General features: G+C 39.0%; 1 protein-coding gene across 6 annotated transcripts in view; it reads left to right on the plus strand.

Moving 5' to 3' along the window:
* LOC121911388 (stromal membrane-associated protein 1-like) overlaps window positions 1–19,312 on the plus strand; it is a 112,580-nt gene that overhangs the window by 33,841 nt on the left and 59,427 nt on the right. For 2 of the 6 annotated variants that reach the window (XM_042432796.1, XM_042432798.1), the window contains exons 5-6: window positions 11,467–11,535; window positions 14,727–14,804. The exons of 2 other annotated variants lie outside the window; for them this stretch is intronic. In XM_042432796.1, the coding sequence (XP_042288730.1) occupies window positions 11,467–11,535; window positions 14,727–14,804 (147 nt within the window). The remainder of the gene's footprint in view (window positions 1–11,466; window positions 11,536–14,726; window positions 14,805–19,312) is intronic. 2 more of the 6 variants (XM_042432797.1, XM_042432799.1) reach the window with 2 other exon arrangements.

Below are 19,312 nucleotides of genomic sequence, written 5' to 3' on the forward strand. Positions count from 1 at the left end.
CTATTGCTGAAGTGTTTCTCATATTATAATGGCGTGATGAATTTCACTTCATTTCCCAAGATTATCTTGAGTCTGTTGAGTTAAACTGCATTAGTTGTGATTATTTTGCTACTTGGAGCCAAACAATAAGCTGTAAATACAATATGGTCTCAAACGGTTCCTTATTTACATATCAAGCAGATACAGAGCAACATTATAATTTAGTTGAAGTTATGTTTGTGTCCACCTTGCAAATGTAAATCCATGTTTTTGTCTCAACTAACACATTCATGGGTTCGTCATCACGAGCAGCTCCTTTTATATTTTTGAACCGTTGTTAATGGAGAAATATTGATTAGTGCAGCTTTAAAAACATCATTATTACAGTAGGTGACCGGACTGAGTGAGTGGAATGTGATCACAAGCAGGACACACAAATATAATCTGGTTTTCCTGTTTAATATTATCTGTGACATAATAAAAACAGGAAGCTTTCACACAAGTACTGTAGAGCCATGAAGTCAGCAAACTGGCTCAGTAATGTCAGTTAAACAGCCGTATCTAAGATTTGTTAATGTTAGCTACTATAAGCTAATGCTTAATAAAGAGAAAATAAGACTGTAGCAGCAAAACCCCTGAATGTGTTGAATTGAATTGAATTGAGCTTTTTATTTGTGAGAGGAAGACTGCCTTATTCCTTCTTTCAAAAGTTATGTAGTTTTGCTTTAAATGTTTTTGTAAAAAAAACAAGTTTATATTCACTAAAGGAAAGTATTGAAAAAAAGCATTGCTCTGATATCAATACTCATCCTCAGATTTTACTCTGACACTGACATGAAAACATTTCAAATGATGCTTGATGTTTCATATGCTGTTTGGACATTTTAGCATTTCACTTCTGACACTTGCTTGGAATGAGTTATTTATTGTTAGAAGCTTCAAACCAAATTTATGGCATTCAGAAAGCTTTATTGGTACAAACACTGACTGCAAATTCTTGTGCATGCAAGAGTTTTTTGTGTGTGTGTGTGTGTGTGTGAGAGAGTGAGAGAGATGGCGAATGTGGGAGAGGGACTGTGTTCTTTTGTAACAGGCAGCTTGCAGTACTTTGTTCACAGTGGAGTACATGAGTGCAGCCACTCCATTTCCATTGCCCATGCAGCATGAGCTTATTGTTCTGCCATGAGTGAATCAGTGGTACTGTGTGTGTGTATCAGTATATGGACCACAAATTCACAATGTTATTGGAATCAACAAGGCATCAGAGCTTTGCTTCCTGCAAACCCTCTGTGATGAACCCAGTGATTGGCCTAAAAATGTCACAAGAGAGCAACACAGTCACCCTGGAGGAAGCCTTTGCTGATTTTCACCCTTATTTGCCTGTGTTAGTCATGAGGATGTCCTGTCTGCAGTGTCCACAGAGCTCGCCAGTGTTCTATGAGTTCCTGCAGCCAACTGTGGCAGTTTAGTTAACTTCTGCTATCCGCTGACATATTGTATTCTGACATCAGAGCTGCAGGGAGAGTGTAGCTGAGGTCGTTTGTCTTTTTGTTGAACGGGAAAACTCAGACTCTCTCTGTCAGAGTTCACAGTTAGCACAGACTTGATCTTTTTTCATAATACTTCTGCTGTCAATTTTCATTGTCTCAGCCTGTAGCTAAGTTTACAAGAATTTACCAAATTTTAAGATTCATGTCAAACTAAGATGAACAGTTAGGCTACATACAGACAGCTTTCGTTTTAGCTTGTTCGTAACAGTTTGCTATTAGCTTAACAAGCTGTGGTTGTGTAAAACACACCAGGAGACTGCGGACAGAGCAGGTGGAAATATGGCTTTCCTACATGCTCATGCTTGTTGAACAGGTGGTTTGATAAAGTACATATTGCACTTAGAGTAACAAGCATAGTTCTCGTCAACTCGTATAACTCTTGTGTGTATGTGTGTCACACACAAAGAGGAGAGGACAGAAGCAGCATGATTAGGGTTATGGTTAGGGTTATGGTTAGGGTAAGGGTTAGAGGGTTAGGGTAAGGGTTGGGGGTTAGGGTTAGGGTTAGGTAAATGACAGCATAACGCGGTCTGTAAATGACAGCAAAATGCGGTAGAGACTCTGTTCACTCAGCTTAGGCACTGCGCCTGAGTCTTATAATGGTAGGGAAAACCCTGATTACCTTGACTTTGTGTATGAGCCTCCATGTAAAACGGTGATATATGTTTCTGTGTGACTGGTGGAGGCTGTGCAGCCATCAGCCACTATCGGAGCTAAGTTCTGCCTATTCCGATTGTTTGTAAAACGTCCTATTGGCGCTGATTAATCAGCCAAACTGATTACTTGGTCTATCTGTAGTACACATATTTATGTCCCCCTCAGAATGAACTGTAATCACTTTTCACTAATGCCAACATCGGGTCAAAATGTCAATTTGTCCGATGCTTACACAATACAATACAAAATACTGTGCCTGCAAAACTATTGACATTCTCATTGGCCTTGATTACTTTGTGTTTGGGGAAGTTTAGTGACGTTAAAATGTGGATGTTAGCATTTAGCTTAAAGTACTGCCTGACTAAACCCAAACAGAGTTGTTGTCAGGGCTGTAGACTTTGCTTAAAGTTTAACTTTTAGCAAAGTCAGAAAGACAGAAATGGGCCGTTAGCGTAAGATCCATGTTGTATCTCTTGTTGTCATTAAGTTGTATAAGTACACCCATTTGTCATTGCAAGGAGATTTATGATACTTAATGCAACCGTGCCACAAAACATGACTCAAGGTCATTCAGTTGGCTTAATATTCTATGAGAAGACTGCTGAGTTATATTACAGTTATATTAAACCCATCCCTCAGCCTTCCTAATTCTTGTTTTATTAGTCTCTGTACAACGATTCGACTTTGCTTCAGCGAGTGTCCTCTGCAAGAGTACAAATGAAGCTGTTAAAGGTCTACCCAGCAGACAAGTTTCTGTTAAGATGTTAACCATCTTTCTCTTTCACTATCAGTACTCGCCACGGTGGAGAGCCAGCACTTCTATCTCTAAGTCCTAATATCTATTCAACCTCTGTTCATCCTCTTTCACCCAGCTCGCACTGCTCCTCTCCCTCTTACCCTCCAGCATCTTTTCTCTTTATCTTCATTATCAGTCCATCTGTGCCTGTTTAGTGCTGTGTCGACATCTCCGGCAGCATCAAAGTCGGAAGAGGAGGAAGTTTTGAGAGAGAGAGAGAGAGAGAGAAAAAAAAACCAAAAGACATCAACAGAATAAGTAGGGGGCTAGGAAATGGTCTGAATTCACATCTCAGCTGCGCTCTTTTCACCACCACAGGCAACAAGAGCAAGCAGTCGTTTGATGCCTTAACAGTTGAGGAGGGAGGGAAAAAGATGGAAATGTAGAAAGCATTCATCTGTTCTGCCCTAAGAAAGACACAGCCAGTGTTAGTTTGTAACCTAAGGTAGTTTAGAGAGCCAAAAGGAGCAGGGAAAGAAGGTGGTGAGGAAGGAAAGGAGGAAGGCATGGTATGAAGGAGGTGAGGAGGGGTTGATGTTAGTAATGTAATCTCTTTCTGAGAATTCATTTTTCTTTGGCTGGCTTTAAGAGTTAGCTAAGGAATGCTTGGTGTATTTTATCAGCCATCCAAAACAGGGCTGTAATACAGTTCCATTACAGATTTGCATTGCTTACTTTCATTTAAGCTTCAGACAGAAGCAAATGCAGCAGAGTGTGCAGAGTTATAATGGTGTAACATCCTCTACTACTGGAACTCTGCAGCCTGGCTCCAGGCCAAGCGGCAACTATCAAGGCTTAAGGTTGAAGCCAATGTGGAAGTACACGAAATTCTAATGCTAAATGCTAAATTGAGGCCCTCTAATAAGTGTGCTGGTGGTCATTTTGGAAATTATTGCTCTGTTAATAAGATTTGAAGACTTATAGTAGCTTTGATGTCTGCCGTGTGGGCGTTGATTGACAGCTGTGATTGACAGTTGGCTCACCTGCTGCTCTCCCCGCCTCCGGGACTTGCACTGAGCCAGACTATTGTCGCAATATTTCAGTAAGTTTAATGTTACTTGACTGCAGTAGCTGCCCTGTTAGCACAACTTAGCTAAAGTAGCACCACTCAGTGTTCCCAGTAAGCTAGTGTTTGCTTCAGTCTGAGATAATGTTGTGTTTCCAGAGCATTAAAGGCAACACCTGCACTCCTTATTTGAAACATCCTAGCTCCAACTCTGGGATTCAAACAGCTCCAATGTAAACCAATGAGTGATGTCACACCTTGCTACGTTCATCTTGTATACAGTCTATGTTCCAGACCCTCAAACTGACGAGACACATTTCCAATTTTTTTAGCAATTTAAATAGTAATAATGAGTAATGAAGTAAAAACAAAATTCAAAAACATTGGAGCTTTGGCAACAATGCAGATGAACAACACATACATAATGTCTCCATGAAGAATTGGATCACTAGTTCAGATTTTTGGATGTACAGTACTATGGTATGAGATGATGCTGGGACATTAGTTCAAGTGGTGAGTCTTGTGTTCAAAGATCTTCCAAGCTGGTGGCTTGGACCAGTAATTAAGAATGTTCAACAATACTGATGTTCAGTATATCAGTCAGTGTGAAAAGCTGTTGTTGACATCTCTAAAGTTAGAAAGTATTTCACAATTATAAAAAAAGAACATTTTTAGACCAGTGACTAGAAGGTAATTTAAATCCATCTGCTATGTCTGTGGATTTAAATAATTATTGAATGTATTGTATCTACTGTGTACCAGATCTGAGTGAAATACACAGGAGTTTGCAGAGGTCTGTGTGCACCTCTGTTAATGAGCTGTTCTGAGCAGTTGAAAACACAAACAAATACTATCCAAAGACAACTTTGCGAGTTCTGTGGTTTGGCCTCCATAATCTGCAAGTGTCACTGTTTTTTTTGTTGTTGTTTTTTTTAATATTTAACATTTATTTTTGTCTCAGACTGTTGTGTGCTCCCACCATTCCTGCTACCCCAACTTTTGCCTTTACTACACATGCTAGCAGCCACCACCGAGCCTGTTTGATTACAGGTGCGGGTCAGGTTGTAGGTCTTGCTTTAACAGGTCGGGTCGGTTTGGAATTTATTTAGAGATACAGTAATGAGTAAGCAGGTAATGGGTTGGTTACAGGTTTGCAATACTGGACTCATGCAGGACACCTGAGCCCATGTGTGATTCACACTGCAGAGAGCTACTGAAGTTGGCAATGGAGCTTAATGAAGACTTCCATCAGAATCGTTTTTTCTCTTGGCACTCTTAATCCATTTCAACAAGGACATTGTCACCTTTGTTGTCATTTTCAGTCAGAGACTTGTGCATACCAGCTTCACCATTAGAGGTGATGATAGCCAGTGTGAAGTAGGAGATTTTGTGCGGCCGGTGTCGTGTACCCATGAGCACCATTTTTAACTACCCCTTGAACTACTGTGTATTGGAGAGGTGTAGTTCTTTGATTCCTGTACATTGTATTCAAAATTGTCCTCACAGTTTTTACAGACTTAAGTTCGAAACATATTTTCTGTTTTTGCGTAGCCATTAGGGTTAAGTGACGTAAATTTAGCTCAAAATTTGTGACTGTACCTGGCGTCTATCCTGAACACTGTTTCACCACCATAATAAACTGCAAAGAAAACATACATATTTCAAGTTTTAAAATGACTTCATTACATTCACCATTTTTTGGAATGATCCAATTTGTTCTGCTGTTGCGTTAAGAGGCATAAAGTGAAGACGAGGCACAAATCTCAAGGGAGATATCTGAAGCTGTGGCGCATGTAGAAAGGCAGCAAACAGCCAGATGGCAAAGAATAAACAAGGAAATGATAAAGACGAGGCCAAGGTAGCATCACAATTGTTTAGTTAAATCTGTTGACTAGCATGTCTCATTGCAGCCAGGAAAGATTAAACAATTTCTGTGGTGAAACAGCTGATGGGATATTTATCAGGTTTGATTGGGGTAATTCTGAAAACAGATTGACAATGGCAGTAATTAGTATAGACAGTGTGTGAAGTGTGTGTTCATTGTTTGTTCAGAGACTGCTTTAATGACAGACTTTGTGTATGCCAAGCTGTGGCAAGCACCAGACAGGCTTTTGACCATCTTAAAGAAACAACTTACTTTAAATTCTCTCGAGTCTCCTGAACATGAAAGTAGTAGTAAGCCATGCATGCAAATGTGGTGTTGGGAATGATCTTTTCTTGACCTTATCTTTTTATATCTCCCTCCCGTCCCCATCTTTCCGTCTTTGTGTTTCTGTCCATCTGACACTGTGATAATCTCTGTCTGTGGAGAAATAATAGCTGTCCGTGTGGATAACGACACCACCATCCCATGGTCCTGCTCCGTCACCACTGTAGCTCTTGAGGCTGCCCCTGGCCAGCCTGAAGATCCCTGGATCCTCTTGGGAGCTAAACCCAAAACTCCGGCCAGCTCTACCCCCTATACTGAGCCTGCAGAAGGTTGGTCTGTCATTGGTGGAGGTAAACAAGGTGGCAAGCGGTCTTAACGCTCTCAACAACCTCAGGAGATCCAGCTTGAAAATAAATTCAACAGTGCCGGTGACAGGCTTCTCTGTCACCTCCCCATCTAATGCCAAACTGCTCTTGGGCCTTCCATTAGGGGAGGGTTGTAGCTCTGCTGCCTTCTTTTTGCTGCCTTGGGCCGCAGGCTGGTGCAGCACACAACAAGCACGGTGCTGGGTCCAGCTCCACTGGTCAGGGAGAGCAGCCAGCAGTGACTCACCTGGCTGCTGCAGACCGCCAGGATGCTGCTGCTGATTGCCATGCTGCTGCTAATGCCACCTCTCCACAACATCCCCATAAGCCTCCGACAACGCTAATAATCAGAGACTTGATTATCAGAAACGTGAGAGTTGGAAAGGCACATACTTTCTGTTTCCCTGGCGCCAAAGTGCTTGACATTTCAGACAAAGTTCCAGACATAATAAAATCCCACCCTGAAGTAGAAAAAAAAATCTGCACAAATGACATTCCCAAGCAGCAGTCTGAACTGTTAAAGTGTTATTTCACTCACCTGTTTAACATCCTCAAATTATTCAAAGGTAAAATCCATATTTCTGAACCAAACCCCACATATGGCTATGGAATGGGGTGTTTCAGCAGGCCGATTAGCATGAGCACCTGGCTGTCCTCTGCTTGTGACACTTTCGGTGTGGATTTTATCAATAATTTTAACGTCTTCTGGGAAATTGTTTGGTCCAGATGGTCTCTACCCGAACAAAGCTGGAGTTTGGATGCTATTTGCCACTTAAGCATATGGAATCCTCCGTTCAGGCGCTCCTCACAGAAACCAACCATGTCATCCCGCAACTTTCGAAATGACCGGTCTGTCAGTGGTTCCACATTTAACAATTGTAACCCTTCCATTGGACTTGGACCAGACAGACATTTTCATCATCAACGCCCTATGAGATTTGCAGTCAAACAATCTGGTGCATGCCCCAGGAACTTCATTTCTGTTAATGTTCAGCCTCAAAATCGCCTAAAGCCAGTGCTTTCACTTGACTACTTCTGGGTCTTCTCGTCATTTCCAACGCTAATTTAAATGATTTAAATGATCCTCAGATTTTCAAGACTAGAAGTGGTTTTGGTTTCTTACATCTAAATATGCGTAGTTTACTAAGTCATAACTAATATGATCACTAAAGCATCCTATTAACTCAAACTCATCTGGATGTTATGATTTGAAAAGACTTGGCTGAAGAAAGAGATTAATTATCAGATTGTTTCTTTCAGTGGTTTTAATATTTTAAGAGCAGATAGAGCTGGCAAAGGAGGTGGTGTGGCAGTATATGTAAAGTCATCTCTCTCTGTACTTGAGCTGACAATTCGTAAATATTTGAATTTATCTCCTTGAAAATTGATGTGAGGCATAATAATTTGAAGGAGTAATTGGGGTCTACAGACCTCCTTCTGCCCCCTGCCCTAGAAAAATTTGGTGAATTAATTGCACCATTGATTGATCAAGAGGTGATTATCCTTGGTGATCTCAATTTAGACTGGCTTATCTCAGCATCCAATAATCTTAAAGAACTTTTTTACAATCTTAATTTTACACACACTCGCCCACACCTGAAGGATTCCTCTAAGTCAAGCTTAATTATTATATTAACAAACAGACAGATTGTTTGCATTAGAAATGTGAAACAGAGGAATACTAATTCACACATAGTGGTCAGAAGAAACTTAAAAAATTTTAATGACCAGGCCTTTCTGCATGTTCTGCATGGCCTTTACAGGTCTGCCTGGTCATTAAAAAAGTTTTTTTTAACTCAGTTTTAGAGAAGCATGCACCTTTTAAAAAGAACAAAATGTAGCTCTACTCCCTGGTTCCCTGCTGAGCTTTCCACCTTATTTTATTCAAAGCAACAAAGAAAAAAAAGCATTGGCTCTGGCTAGGCACACCAAAGACCCTTGTCATTGGCTTGCCTTTAGACAGTTGAAGAATAAGTGCACTGCTGCTGTCAGAAATGCCAAAACTGACCATGATCTGCACTCTTTTACTAATTCCTCTTATAACCCCAGTAAATTCTAGAAAATAGTCAAATCTAAAAATTCTAACACTTCTCTACCTGCCTATGTTGTTAATGGCTTTACTCAGATAACTGATAGCTATGAAATTTGTGCTGCTTTTAACAATCATTTTGCTGCATCTTGTCAGGTATTTGACAGTCTTAGGGTTGGTCCTAGTGAATGTGTGGAATAACATAAGTCATCCTTCCTTAATACTACTGCTGAAGTAAACCACTCCTTTATCTTATCTCCTGTCTCCAGTAGGATGGTAGTTGATGCCTTATGCAATATTGATGCGCAAAAATCAACGAATGATGACAAACTGGAACCATTTGCTGTGAGATCCTCAGCACAGCTAATTTCTGAATAACTCATATTTTCAATCTTAGCTCTACATCATTCCTACAGTTTGACTGAAGATTGCATATGGCCTTCCTCTCCATAAAGGTGGTCGCAAATCTGAATTAAATTTAATTTAAATTAAATTGTCCAATCTCAAAACTATCTTGTCTTGCAAAAATACTTGAGTCACTTGTTAATGAACAGTTGAAATCATTTTTATCCACACATTCCATACTAACTCCATTTCAGTCTGGATTCAGGCCTAAGCATAGCACTATTTCTGCAACTCTTATAGTTATTAACAATATAATCTCAGCATTAGATAAGAAAAAACACTGTAACTGCTGTATTTATCGTTTTAATGAGAGCTTTTGACACAGTTGTCCACTCTCTGCTTTTACAGTGACTTTCTTCTTTGGGTTTTGACAATGCTAGCTGCCTGTGGTTTCAGAATTATCTCTCTGATAGATTACAGCATGTCAAGATAGGTAATATCCAGTCCTCTTTTCTCCCCATTACAAAGGGAGTTCCCCAAGGTTCTGTCCTTGGACCAGTTTTATTCACTATTTATATAAACAATATTATGTCTTCATTGTACAATTGTAATTTCCATCTATACGTGGATGATACAGTCTTTATTCCTGTGCAGATTCTATTCATGCTGTCACTCAAAATCTATAGCTATCATTTAACCTCTTTCAAAAACACCTTCATAATTTGAAACTGGTCCTAAACTGTACAAAGACAAAATGGATGTTGTTTTCGAATGCAAGAAATATTGACTATGGTAGTTTTGAAATTTGTTTTGTTAATAACACCATAATAGCATGTGAGTCAATAAAAAAAAAAAACTAAGTAAAAACTTACTTGTTGTTATCAAGGCTGAGATTGAAATTGGGTTTCTTTTTAGAAATAAATCTTGCTTTCCTTATTTACGAGAATTGTTGAAGCAGTTCTCCTCTCTGTTTTGGACAACAGGGATGTTATTTATGGGTGGGCGGCCAGTTCCACTCTCAAACCTTTAGATGTAATATATCACTCCACATTAAGATTCATCATTGGAAATAGTTATGGGACAGACCATTTCCTACTATATCAAAAACTGGCCTGTCTGCTCTATCAGTGAGGAGGGATCAGCATTTGTTTTTATTTATTTATAAGTACCAAAAATTCATACAGAGTTAGGAAGATCTGCTTTCTGTTACTGTGCCCCACATCCTTAGAATATACTTAAAAAAAAACTTCAAGTTGACTTCATTGATACTGTTGAGTCAATTACAAGGTTTAATTGCTAATTTTATTGATTGTAACTATCATTGCTTTTAATTTCTTAATTGTTCTTATTCTTTGCTTTCTTCGAGGTTTAAATAAATAAAATGATGACGATGATGATGATGTTGATGAAAAACATTTTGAGCTTGGCTGCCTTACTGTACATCTGACACAAGGGAAATGTCTATGCACTTTAAATACAAAGGAAATTCCACTTGTAAAGCTGTACTAATCTATATTTTTATATTAACAACTGATTAAATGAGGTCTGTAATTTTATAGATATTACTATAAATATTAAATATTACTATAAACTATAAATATAACTTCTATTAACAAACCCACTGAGAATCTGCATTTCCCCTAAGCTTTACTCATCTTTTTAACCTCTCATAGCTCATTGTTTGGTTTTGTGGCCCATTGCTTTACTGATTTGATTTAGTCTCACTACTCTTATCAGCGTAGGCTCCAGCCACAGCAGGCAGCTGCTTTTAGCTACCCAAACAGCAGACGAAGTTAGCGGCTATCTGGTAAAGTCAGACCTTTTTCATTTGATGGTAATTTTGGAACCTGTTGTGTGTTGTGAGTGTAGAGTAACAGGTAACTCACTGATTGGACAGTTTATTGTATATCAGCATCATCAGCATTTCATGGACCTGCAGGGCAAAATAAAATTCTGGTGGCCAAAACAATCAATGATGCATCTTTAAAGTAAGGAAAAAAGAAATGACTGTGCATTCACCTTTCTTACCGTTCACATTTGTCTAACTTGTTCCACAATGGTCGCAGGGTCATAGGTTTGCCATCACCCTGATAGATCACCGTTTCCCACTCTACAAAACACTGATGAGCAGGGAAATAAAAAATGGCCTGTGAAAACAACCAGCTACTGTTGCTGGTTGACTGCAGAGTTCAATTCAAGCCCTGCTCTCATTCTTTCTCACAGGTCAACGGCAGATTAATAGAGGTCTTCTGCACACGCTATAACTGTGTGTGTGTGTGTGTGTGTGTATGTGTGTGTGTGTTTGTGTGACCTTATTTTGACACCATTCTTCCTGTGCGGCTTTAAGGTTGAATATAACCTTGGCTTGCAGCATCTACTGAAGCGAAGAGTTCTCTGCTGTAGTGGAGAAAATCCTCCTCCATTCCTTCTAATTAACTGGGCTCTCTCTCTGCTTCACTTTCCTCCCCCTGCGATGCTCTCTCTTCCCTCTCTGTTCTTCTTGTTCCTTCTGTCTTTATTTATTTGTCTCTTCTTCTCTTAGTCCCTCGTCTCTGTCTCGCCCTCTGTCTGAAATTCTCTTGTCTTCCAGCAGAAGTCATCTGAAGCTGCTTCTCTCTCCACCTCACCGTCCTCCCAGGCTGACAGGAGCAGACAGGAGGTGCAGGTCTTCTCTGTGTTCTGTGGTGTGCTGGTGACTTGCTGTGGTTTTCTTCTGTTGCTTTGTTGTGGTGTTGTCATGTAGATCTGTTGTGGTGTTGTTGTCATGTCCTGTGTAAGTGTTTTTGTTTAAAACTCAGAGATTACTGAACCTCATAAAATGTTGACATCATGACAATTTTTTTTCTCTTGCTGTCAGCTGGCCGGAGTTTTTGTTTAAAGGCTTTATTCAGACATATTGTATCTTGTCACATGTGGGTAAATGTTGCTCAGTTTAAAGATGTAACAAGAAGAAAGAAGATGAAACATCTTTTTCATTTCTCTTTGTTCTCAAGCAATTTCGTGTTGTACTTCCACAAAGTTGTGACTCGTGAGAGACAGATTAAAGGTGCCCTGTGGAGTTTTTGACTACCACGTATTAGTGCTTTATCACATTACACACACACACACATTACTGCTGACGGACTCACACTGTTCTGCTGATTGACAGTTGATAGTGGTAAGGTCCAAGTAAGTGTAACAATGTGCCCGCAAAGTCAGTGAAGAAGACCGCAAGCGAGCAAACAAGGATGTAAACAATGCAGCTTTGCAAATGTTTTATGGAAAAAAAATGTATTCAACTTATTTATAAGACCTCAAGAATGCACAGAATGCGTTACGTCGACAGGCAGTGAATGTAAACATATCTCTGTTTGCAGGAAAACTCCACAGGGCACCTTTAAAAACAGAAATGTCAAAATTGAAGCAGCTGAGGCTCAGATATCCTGACTTTCTTTCCTTAGTAATGGTCAGGCCTCAAAATGTCGGATCCTACATTTCCCATAATGCAGCCGGTAGCATCTTTTGTTAGACCTCCCCAGGTCTCCCCACTAACTCTGTGCCTCAGTCAGTAATGAAGCCCTTCCATTAAAATTCGTAGCCTTCAAGCCCAAGATGATGTCACTGTGACATCATCAGGGTTATTTTCCATAGTGAGCAGTAACTTGAAACACTGTCATTTGCATCATCGCTAACAGCTGTAGTATCACATTCATTAATTTATAATTTTTGCATCTATAAAATGTGACACATTGCATTGTGGGATTGTTAGCAGAAAGTAGTCCGTGCCATGGTGGATTTTTTTGAGGGCACGGTATATTGCATATATTTCACACTATATTTCACAGAATCCAGACAGTAAAATAAAATGATACAGTACATATGATACACTATATAAGAAATAGAGAGTGATTTCATACATGTGGTGTTTAGAAGTGTGTTGTACATCTCTGCTGCACATGATTATTTGCGCCTTTGCACAGGATCAGTGCTCCTTTAAGTTTGCACTGGCAGTGTAGACATGAAGTGATTAAATAACCAAAGTTAGAAACATAGCCAACATGATATGTGTAGGAGGATCCCATCTGTAATTAGCTGTGTTTTATTAGTGATGATCAGATGGAAGTATAACAGCCTGCTAATGCTGTTGGAGCAAATTGGTCAATGCTAGCCTCATTAGCTCATAGTACATAGAGCCAGAAACTTGTTGCCTCAAAGATTATATACACAACTTTCTGATGGATATATTCACAAATATGCAGCCAAAATATAGCTCACCAGCTGTTTGTATGCAAGAATATTAAGTCAGAAGTCATTGTAGTCATGACCAGTTTAACCAGAATAGAAGCCAGTGTCTTGTAATTCTGTTCCTATGTCAACAGTAGCCATTGTTACCTTCATTCTCCTGTCATAAAATCTTAAGAAATTAAAATTCAAGCATAAAGGAAACTTTTTTCCTCCTTCGCTTGCCTTGACATTTGACCGAAGCCTTATGTGTGTGACTGTTTTTATAATATGCTCTGTTTGATTTTTTAATATTTATAGTCTTAAGTCCAAAAACTTCTGACCCTAAGCATGCTCACAAAAGAGCATAGAAGATAGTGACTCTAGAATAATAATTCACTGCATGTTCTCCATTTTAATTCTGTTTTGCATTATTTGAAATATCGATGATTATGCACTATTGTTTATCATGTTCTCAAGACAAATAACCATCTCAGCATAAATAACAATAAACAAGCCAATAAAGTAATTGTGTTGTGAATTGAGACAGAGGGAGACGCATAGAAAAACAGACTGTTATTGTTACTGTAATGGCTTGATAGTAGGCTTCACCCACTAAGCTAAAGCTTTTCTCTCTGGCGTCCTGACAGTCATTAGCTAAAGCCTGTTGGTGGCTGGCATCAGCGCTGGCTCATTTACATATAACAAAGCAAGACAGATCCATCAACCTGAAAAAACTACATCAACTCTCCGCACGCTAATAATGTCTGCACATTAAATCTGCATCGCGAGCACATTAAAATCACATTAAGGAATGAGATCTAATTGTCTTCAACCTGCTATGAGGTACAGCCAATCTTTACCATCAGGAAGCATGTTTCCTCCCACTAAAGGCTCCTTTCTGCATGCTTAAGCATTATGCTAGTTATGGTATTGCAGGACAGGAACATGTCATTTATTAGTGTGACATACTGCATCTATACTGTATCAGCCTGTTGAAGAAGAGATGTCAGTTATTTCATAGCGAGCAATGCTATTAAACTGTTTCATTTGTTTATTCATTTACACATTTTTTAATGTTTAAAGTGAAATAAATAAATTAGGCTATAAGAACTTGATTCCAACAAAAATACATGTGTGCTGCCTGACTCATTAATCCAACAAATCCATATTTTAGCCCGATATTATATGTTGGCAATTGAAATAGGACACAATTCAAATCTTGCATCATATGCAGCTTTTATTATCATTTATTGATTTTTAAATGCTCAGAAAATATGCTCCCACGAGTCTGTTGTATTTGACTGCATGTTCATGTGATCGAAATCATTACTGAAACTCATGCTAATGGATTTTCTGATTGCCAGATAGTCCATATGAAAAAAAAAGGAATGAATAGTCAAATCTTTGTATTGATCAGCCTAATCCGATTCAGCTGACAAAATTCTGAGTTGGGTACGGCCTTAGTGTTGATTATATCTTCATTGTTTATTAAGAGATTACATATGAATAGGCTGCATTATTATTGCTAATGTTACCCTTAACATTAAATGCTCAACATAGAGGCTCCACAGTAACTCTGCCAAGAATAGAATATTGAAGAGACTGACGGGATCTTACATCCTTTTCTTTCTTTTTATTTCTCCACAGAAGGAACGTGAGAAGAAAAAAGAGGAGAAGAAGAAAGAGAAGGATGCTGATAAAGTGGAGAGACACAACAACACAAAGGTATAAGCACTGTTAATAATTACATTACAGTTAATATTGAACTGACATCATTTAAGTAAATAAACTAAACACATAGTAGAGCTGAGGATCAGAGTGTGTTAGTTAAAGGTTTGCTAATCAGTTTATAATCTATAACAATTGTTCCAATAACTGTATATTATGTGAAAGTCATAACTCATAGTTTCAAAGCTCTCAGCTTTACAGAGCATTTTAGCATCTTTCAGCTCATTGTTTTGGTTTTCCAGCTGGTAAACCTCATTTGAAAAAGCTCTGATAAACCCACTGGACTTAGTGGAAACCAAACAAGAGCTAAAAAGATGCTGATAGTGAAAATAGGCAACTGTCATGTCCCTCCACTTAAACACAACTACACACAGATAGACACAGTGTTGCACCGTGGTTGGGATCTGATGTCACTTCACACTGCATACAGGTTGTTCAAGGCTTTATCTGCCATATATGCTGTGATTTTAAATGCTCAATGAGTTGGAGGAAAAACTAATTATATGTAGTCACACAATTCCACAACTCCATAGTTAGTCATCATATGCCAGATGTTATGTTTTAATCTTGCTCCGCTGCCACATGTGTCCATAAAACCCAGATATTGGATTGAATTTATGGAGGTGCTTTCAGTAATAGCTGCTGTTTTTATCTTTAAGAGCTCTCACGTTCAGTTTTGGCCATGAAAAACTGACACATCAGAGCGTCTACAGTAAAAAGAAAAGTAGTAAAGGAGAATATGAATGAAGTGGAGCGAGTTTAGAGAAATATTGTCCAGCGACACTTATCATGCTTCATGTACGTTGTTGTGGTTTTTGTCATGAAGGCTTGAATGAGGAGGACGAGAAGCCTCGCTCGTATTTGTGTGTGTCTGTGTGGTGTTATGAATGCATGATGTGTGACAACAGAGAGGCTGTGCAGTCGCTCCACCTCTGTGGTGCAGGAACCGAATCCTCAAGGGAAACTCCTCATAAACATTCATGTTGCTCACAGATGCTTTGGTTTACCTCTGTGATCATTTCTCATTCATGCACAGAGATGTAAACATGTGAAGAAAAACTGTTAGAAAAAGGGAAAAGTGTTGTTGTGGTAATAAACTCACTGGAACTTGACCCACAGCTGCAACAAACCAATTAGCTTTACCAACATAACTGTAATAACCGTTACCCTCACAACACTCTGCTTCTTGTCCTTCAAAAAAAAGGCCTTCTGTCACCCAGTGTGATGAGTGAAGCCCTTGCTGCTGGCAGATCTAGCTAAATTTAGCTTTTTAAAAAAGTAGACTGTTAACGCTCACTGCACCAGACAAAGATGCCCTAACATCACAAAGGACAACTCGCATAACGTTGTGATTCAGAAGAATATCTGGAAAGTGATGGAAAGCCTGAACATTGGCGGAATGACTGCTATTAACCAAGATAGTGCAGGTTTGACTTGCATGTAATTCCAGCTCTTCCCGACGTGAGAATGAGCTGCAATTACCGATGTCTGTTACAGAGGTTAGTGTGTGTGTGTGTGTGTGTGTGTGACATGAATACTTTTTCAGTGGAAGACAGAACGTGTGTGTATGTGCAGGCATTGGCTTTGTACTTAGTGTAGTGTGTTCATCCATATCTACTGTATAGTGTGTGTGTGTTCTTGTATTTGTGAGTGAGTGGTGGGGTGGTGGTGGTGGGGGGAGGAGGGGGGAGGAGGGGGGAGGCAGCACAGAAGCAGTGAATGTGTGTGTTTCTGGGTCATGGTTAGTAAATTCATAGTATTTCCATGGCCTGGGAAGCGATGAGGGAATAATGTAGCTCTCAGCGGTGCGGTGCCGCTGTATGCGTGTGTGGTAGTGTGTATTCAGATGCTCTACAGGGAACAGAAATGTAGGCTGTGGGCAACTGTACCCACTCAGAGTGAAATGTAACAACACAGGGGTCTTCACTCTGTGGCATTAACGTTGCTTACTCTACCTCTGTCTTTTCACATACCGAACTCTGCAGCCTGTTTATTACCTTTATATTGTCATCTTTCTTTTCTGTTGCAAGATTTCTGTCCTGACTTCCATCAAAGAACTGATCTACCAAGCTGTTTCCATTTCAAACTCAAAAAATAGCTTCATTTCCACTCACCAAAAACATAAAATACTGCAAAAACGTTTTAACGCTCGGCCGAGGCAGAAAATGTCAATGTATTGATAAAAGCTAAATGCGACAAACTGCAATGGAAACAGACTTAGACAAATAAATGATGATGTATGGGACATGAACATCCAGCAGCAGACAAAAACATCAGACCTGTGTGGAGCGATGAGGAGAAATATCACGTTTCCACCACGTTTTCTACATCGTTTTTCCATCGTTTGAGGTTTGACTGCTGCTCGTTGCGCCTGCTTCTTCTGCGATGGTTTAATGGCCCCCGACCGGATGATAAGTGCTACCAGCTGTTTATCTTGATGAAGCAACTCCAAATATTTGTATAATTGCAGTGGATTGAAATGTGCATCAAATCAAACTTTCTTTTTTGTGATTTTTCTGGAAATTCGGTTGAAATTTGTGCTACATTTGCATGGAAATATAAAAAAACTATTGTGAGTAGCAGTCTGAAGCACCTCTTGAATAATAACAACCTCTCCACTGAGGAGGACATATGATGATTGTGGTTTATAATGCATTACACTGGATTCTATAAGGTTCACACAATTTTCAAAGGTTACTGTAGACTTTCTGTGGAAGATTCTCTGCCTGTAAAGCGCGGGTGAAAATTTCCATGGGTTATTAAACAATTATTGTGTCTACGGTGCGGTTTCTACACTGCCTTTTCTACTCTGCTTATCCTGTGCAGGATCACTGGGAGCCGGAGCCCATCCCAGTACACGCTGGACAATGGTCTATCACCAGGCTAACACTATAGACAGACTCAAGTTCACACCTAGAGGCTACGACGTTTGTCAGACTTCTGTAGAATAAAGTTTCTCATGTTCTTCCAGCTGTATGAATCCTTCATGATGTTTGTTATATTATAAAACAGGTCAAATGTAGTTGGAAGATGATCAGAAGAAGCTGATGTCAATATTCACAATGCAATATATCCATACTTCCAGTGCAGACAGGAAGTTGAAAGACAAAATTAAGGAGTTTGGGCACTACCTTGTCGCTCAAACACATAAGATCAATACAGAGTGAAATGATGTCTTTGGTTTTGAGTCTCAGATGTTGTATTTATTCCTTTAATATCTCTGGATGCATCAAGCCTTTGTGGGCAATGTTGCAAATCAATGCAGGACTGCTCTCTAGCAATATTGCATTTATTTATTATTATATGATTTCTGCATCATTGTGATGAAGATCCTCAATTTGATGTTTTGAATATTTACTATATTATTACTTTCATGTATATGACATTGTTAAAACTGGAATCACAGTCTTAAATCATAATTAATATCATATTATTATCTTTGCAGTTTGTACAACAGTGTGTGAAAATGTCTGTACCTGCTGTTCATCTCAAGTCTTATTTTTAGTGGAGCTTTGAAATCATTCGTGTCGGTGGATTCAAAGCTGATCTGAAGAAAACTGTAGTGCTGTAAAGAATTTGCTGCAGTGTTCTGAGAAAATTGAATGTTGAAAAGAAATGTTGCACTTTGCTTTTGATGTCATAAAAAATAATCAGCATATAATTATTCCCGATTGCTGAAAATGCTATTTCTTACACACTTTTTGAATATTGTTACACTTCCTGTCTTCACATGTAAACCCACAAATTCACTTCAAAAGGTCACAATGGACGGATTCAGCTTGAGTCTTATTTGGCCTCATAGAAAAAACGGATCCGTAATCAAATAGAGCGTTTGATTATTCTCACTAATTCACTTAAAACTTGGAAACTGAATTGAAATTGAAATACAAAGGATGTAAATATAAAAAAAAACAATCAATATACAAATGAATCAGTGTGCGTAAGTGAATTATCTCACTTAAAAAAGAGTGATTTTCTCATAAAGTAATGCAGGTTATTGTGGTGTTGCATTTATTCATTTATGTTCAATGTATATATTATATTTATATTCATTCATCTGTTCAAGTTGTTTCAAAACATTGTTACAGAGAAATTATGTACATTAACCGAGTAAATCCTAGTTTATCCACTATATACCTTAAATTGCTAGGACATTTTTAAAAAAGTACAATTTTCTGATGACATTTTCCAAATGTAGTCGTCCTTGTATGAACTGAGGTTACATAAGAAAAAGAGCAGACAATATCATGTAAGTGCAGAGCTCCTCTTCTACCTGCAGCTCCTGTTCAGCCTGCATGTGCCACCTGTTGGGAGGAAAAGTACAGCGGCGGCAGTTCAGACTAAAGACGGAGAGAACAGTCGAATAAAAGAATGTACGGCTCCCTCTTGTATCTGTCTTGTCTTAGAAGGGCTCATTTACTCTCCTGGTCATGTGGCTTGTGGTCGGTATAGTTTCTCATATATTTTAACTGAGCGTGAAAAATCATTTTTGACCCTAGAAACAG

The sequence above is a fragment of the Thunnus maccoyii genome, chromosome 14 (genome assembly GCF_910596095.1).
Source record: "Thunnus maccoyii chromosome 14, fThuMac1.1, whole genome shotgun sequence".
NCBI lineage: Eukaryota > Metazoa > Chordata > Actinopteri > Scombriformes > Scombridae > Thunnus > Thunnus maccoyii.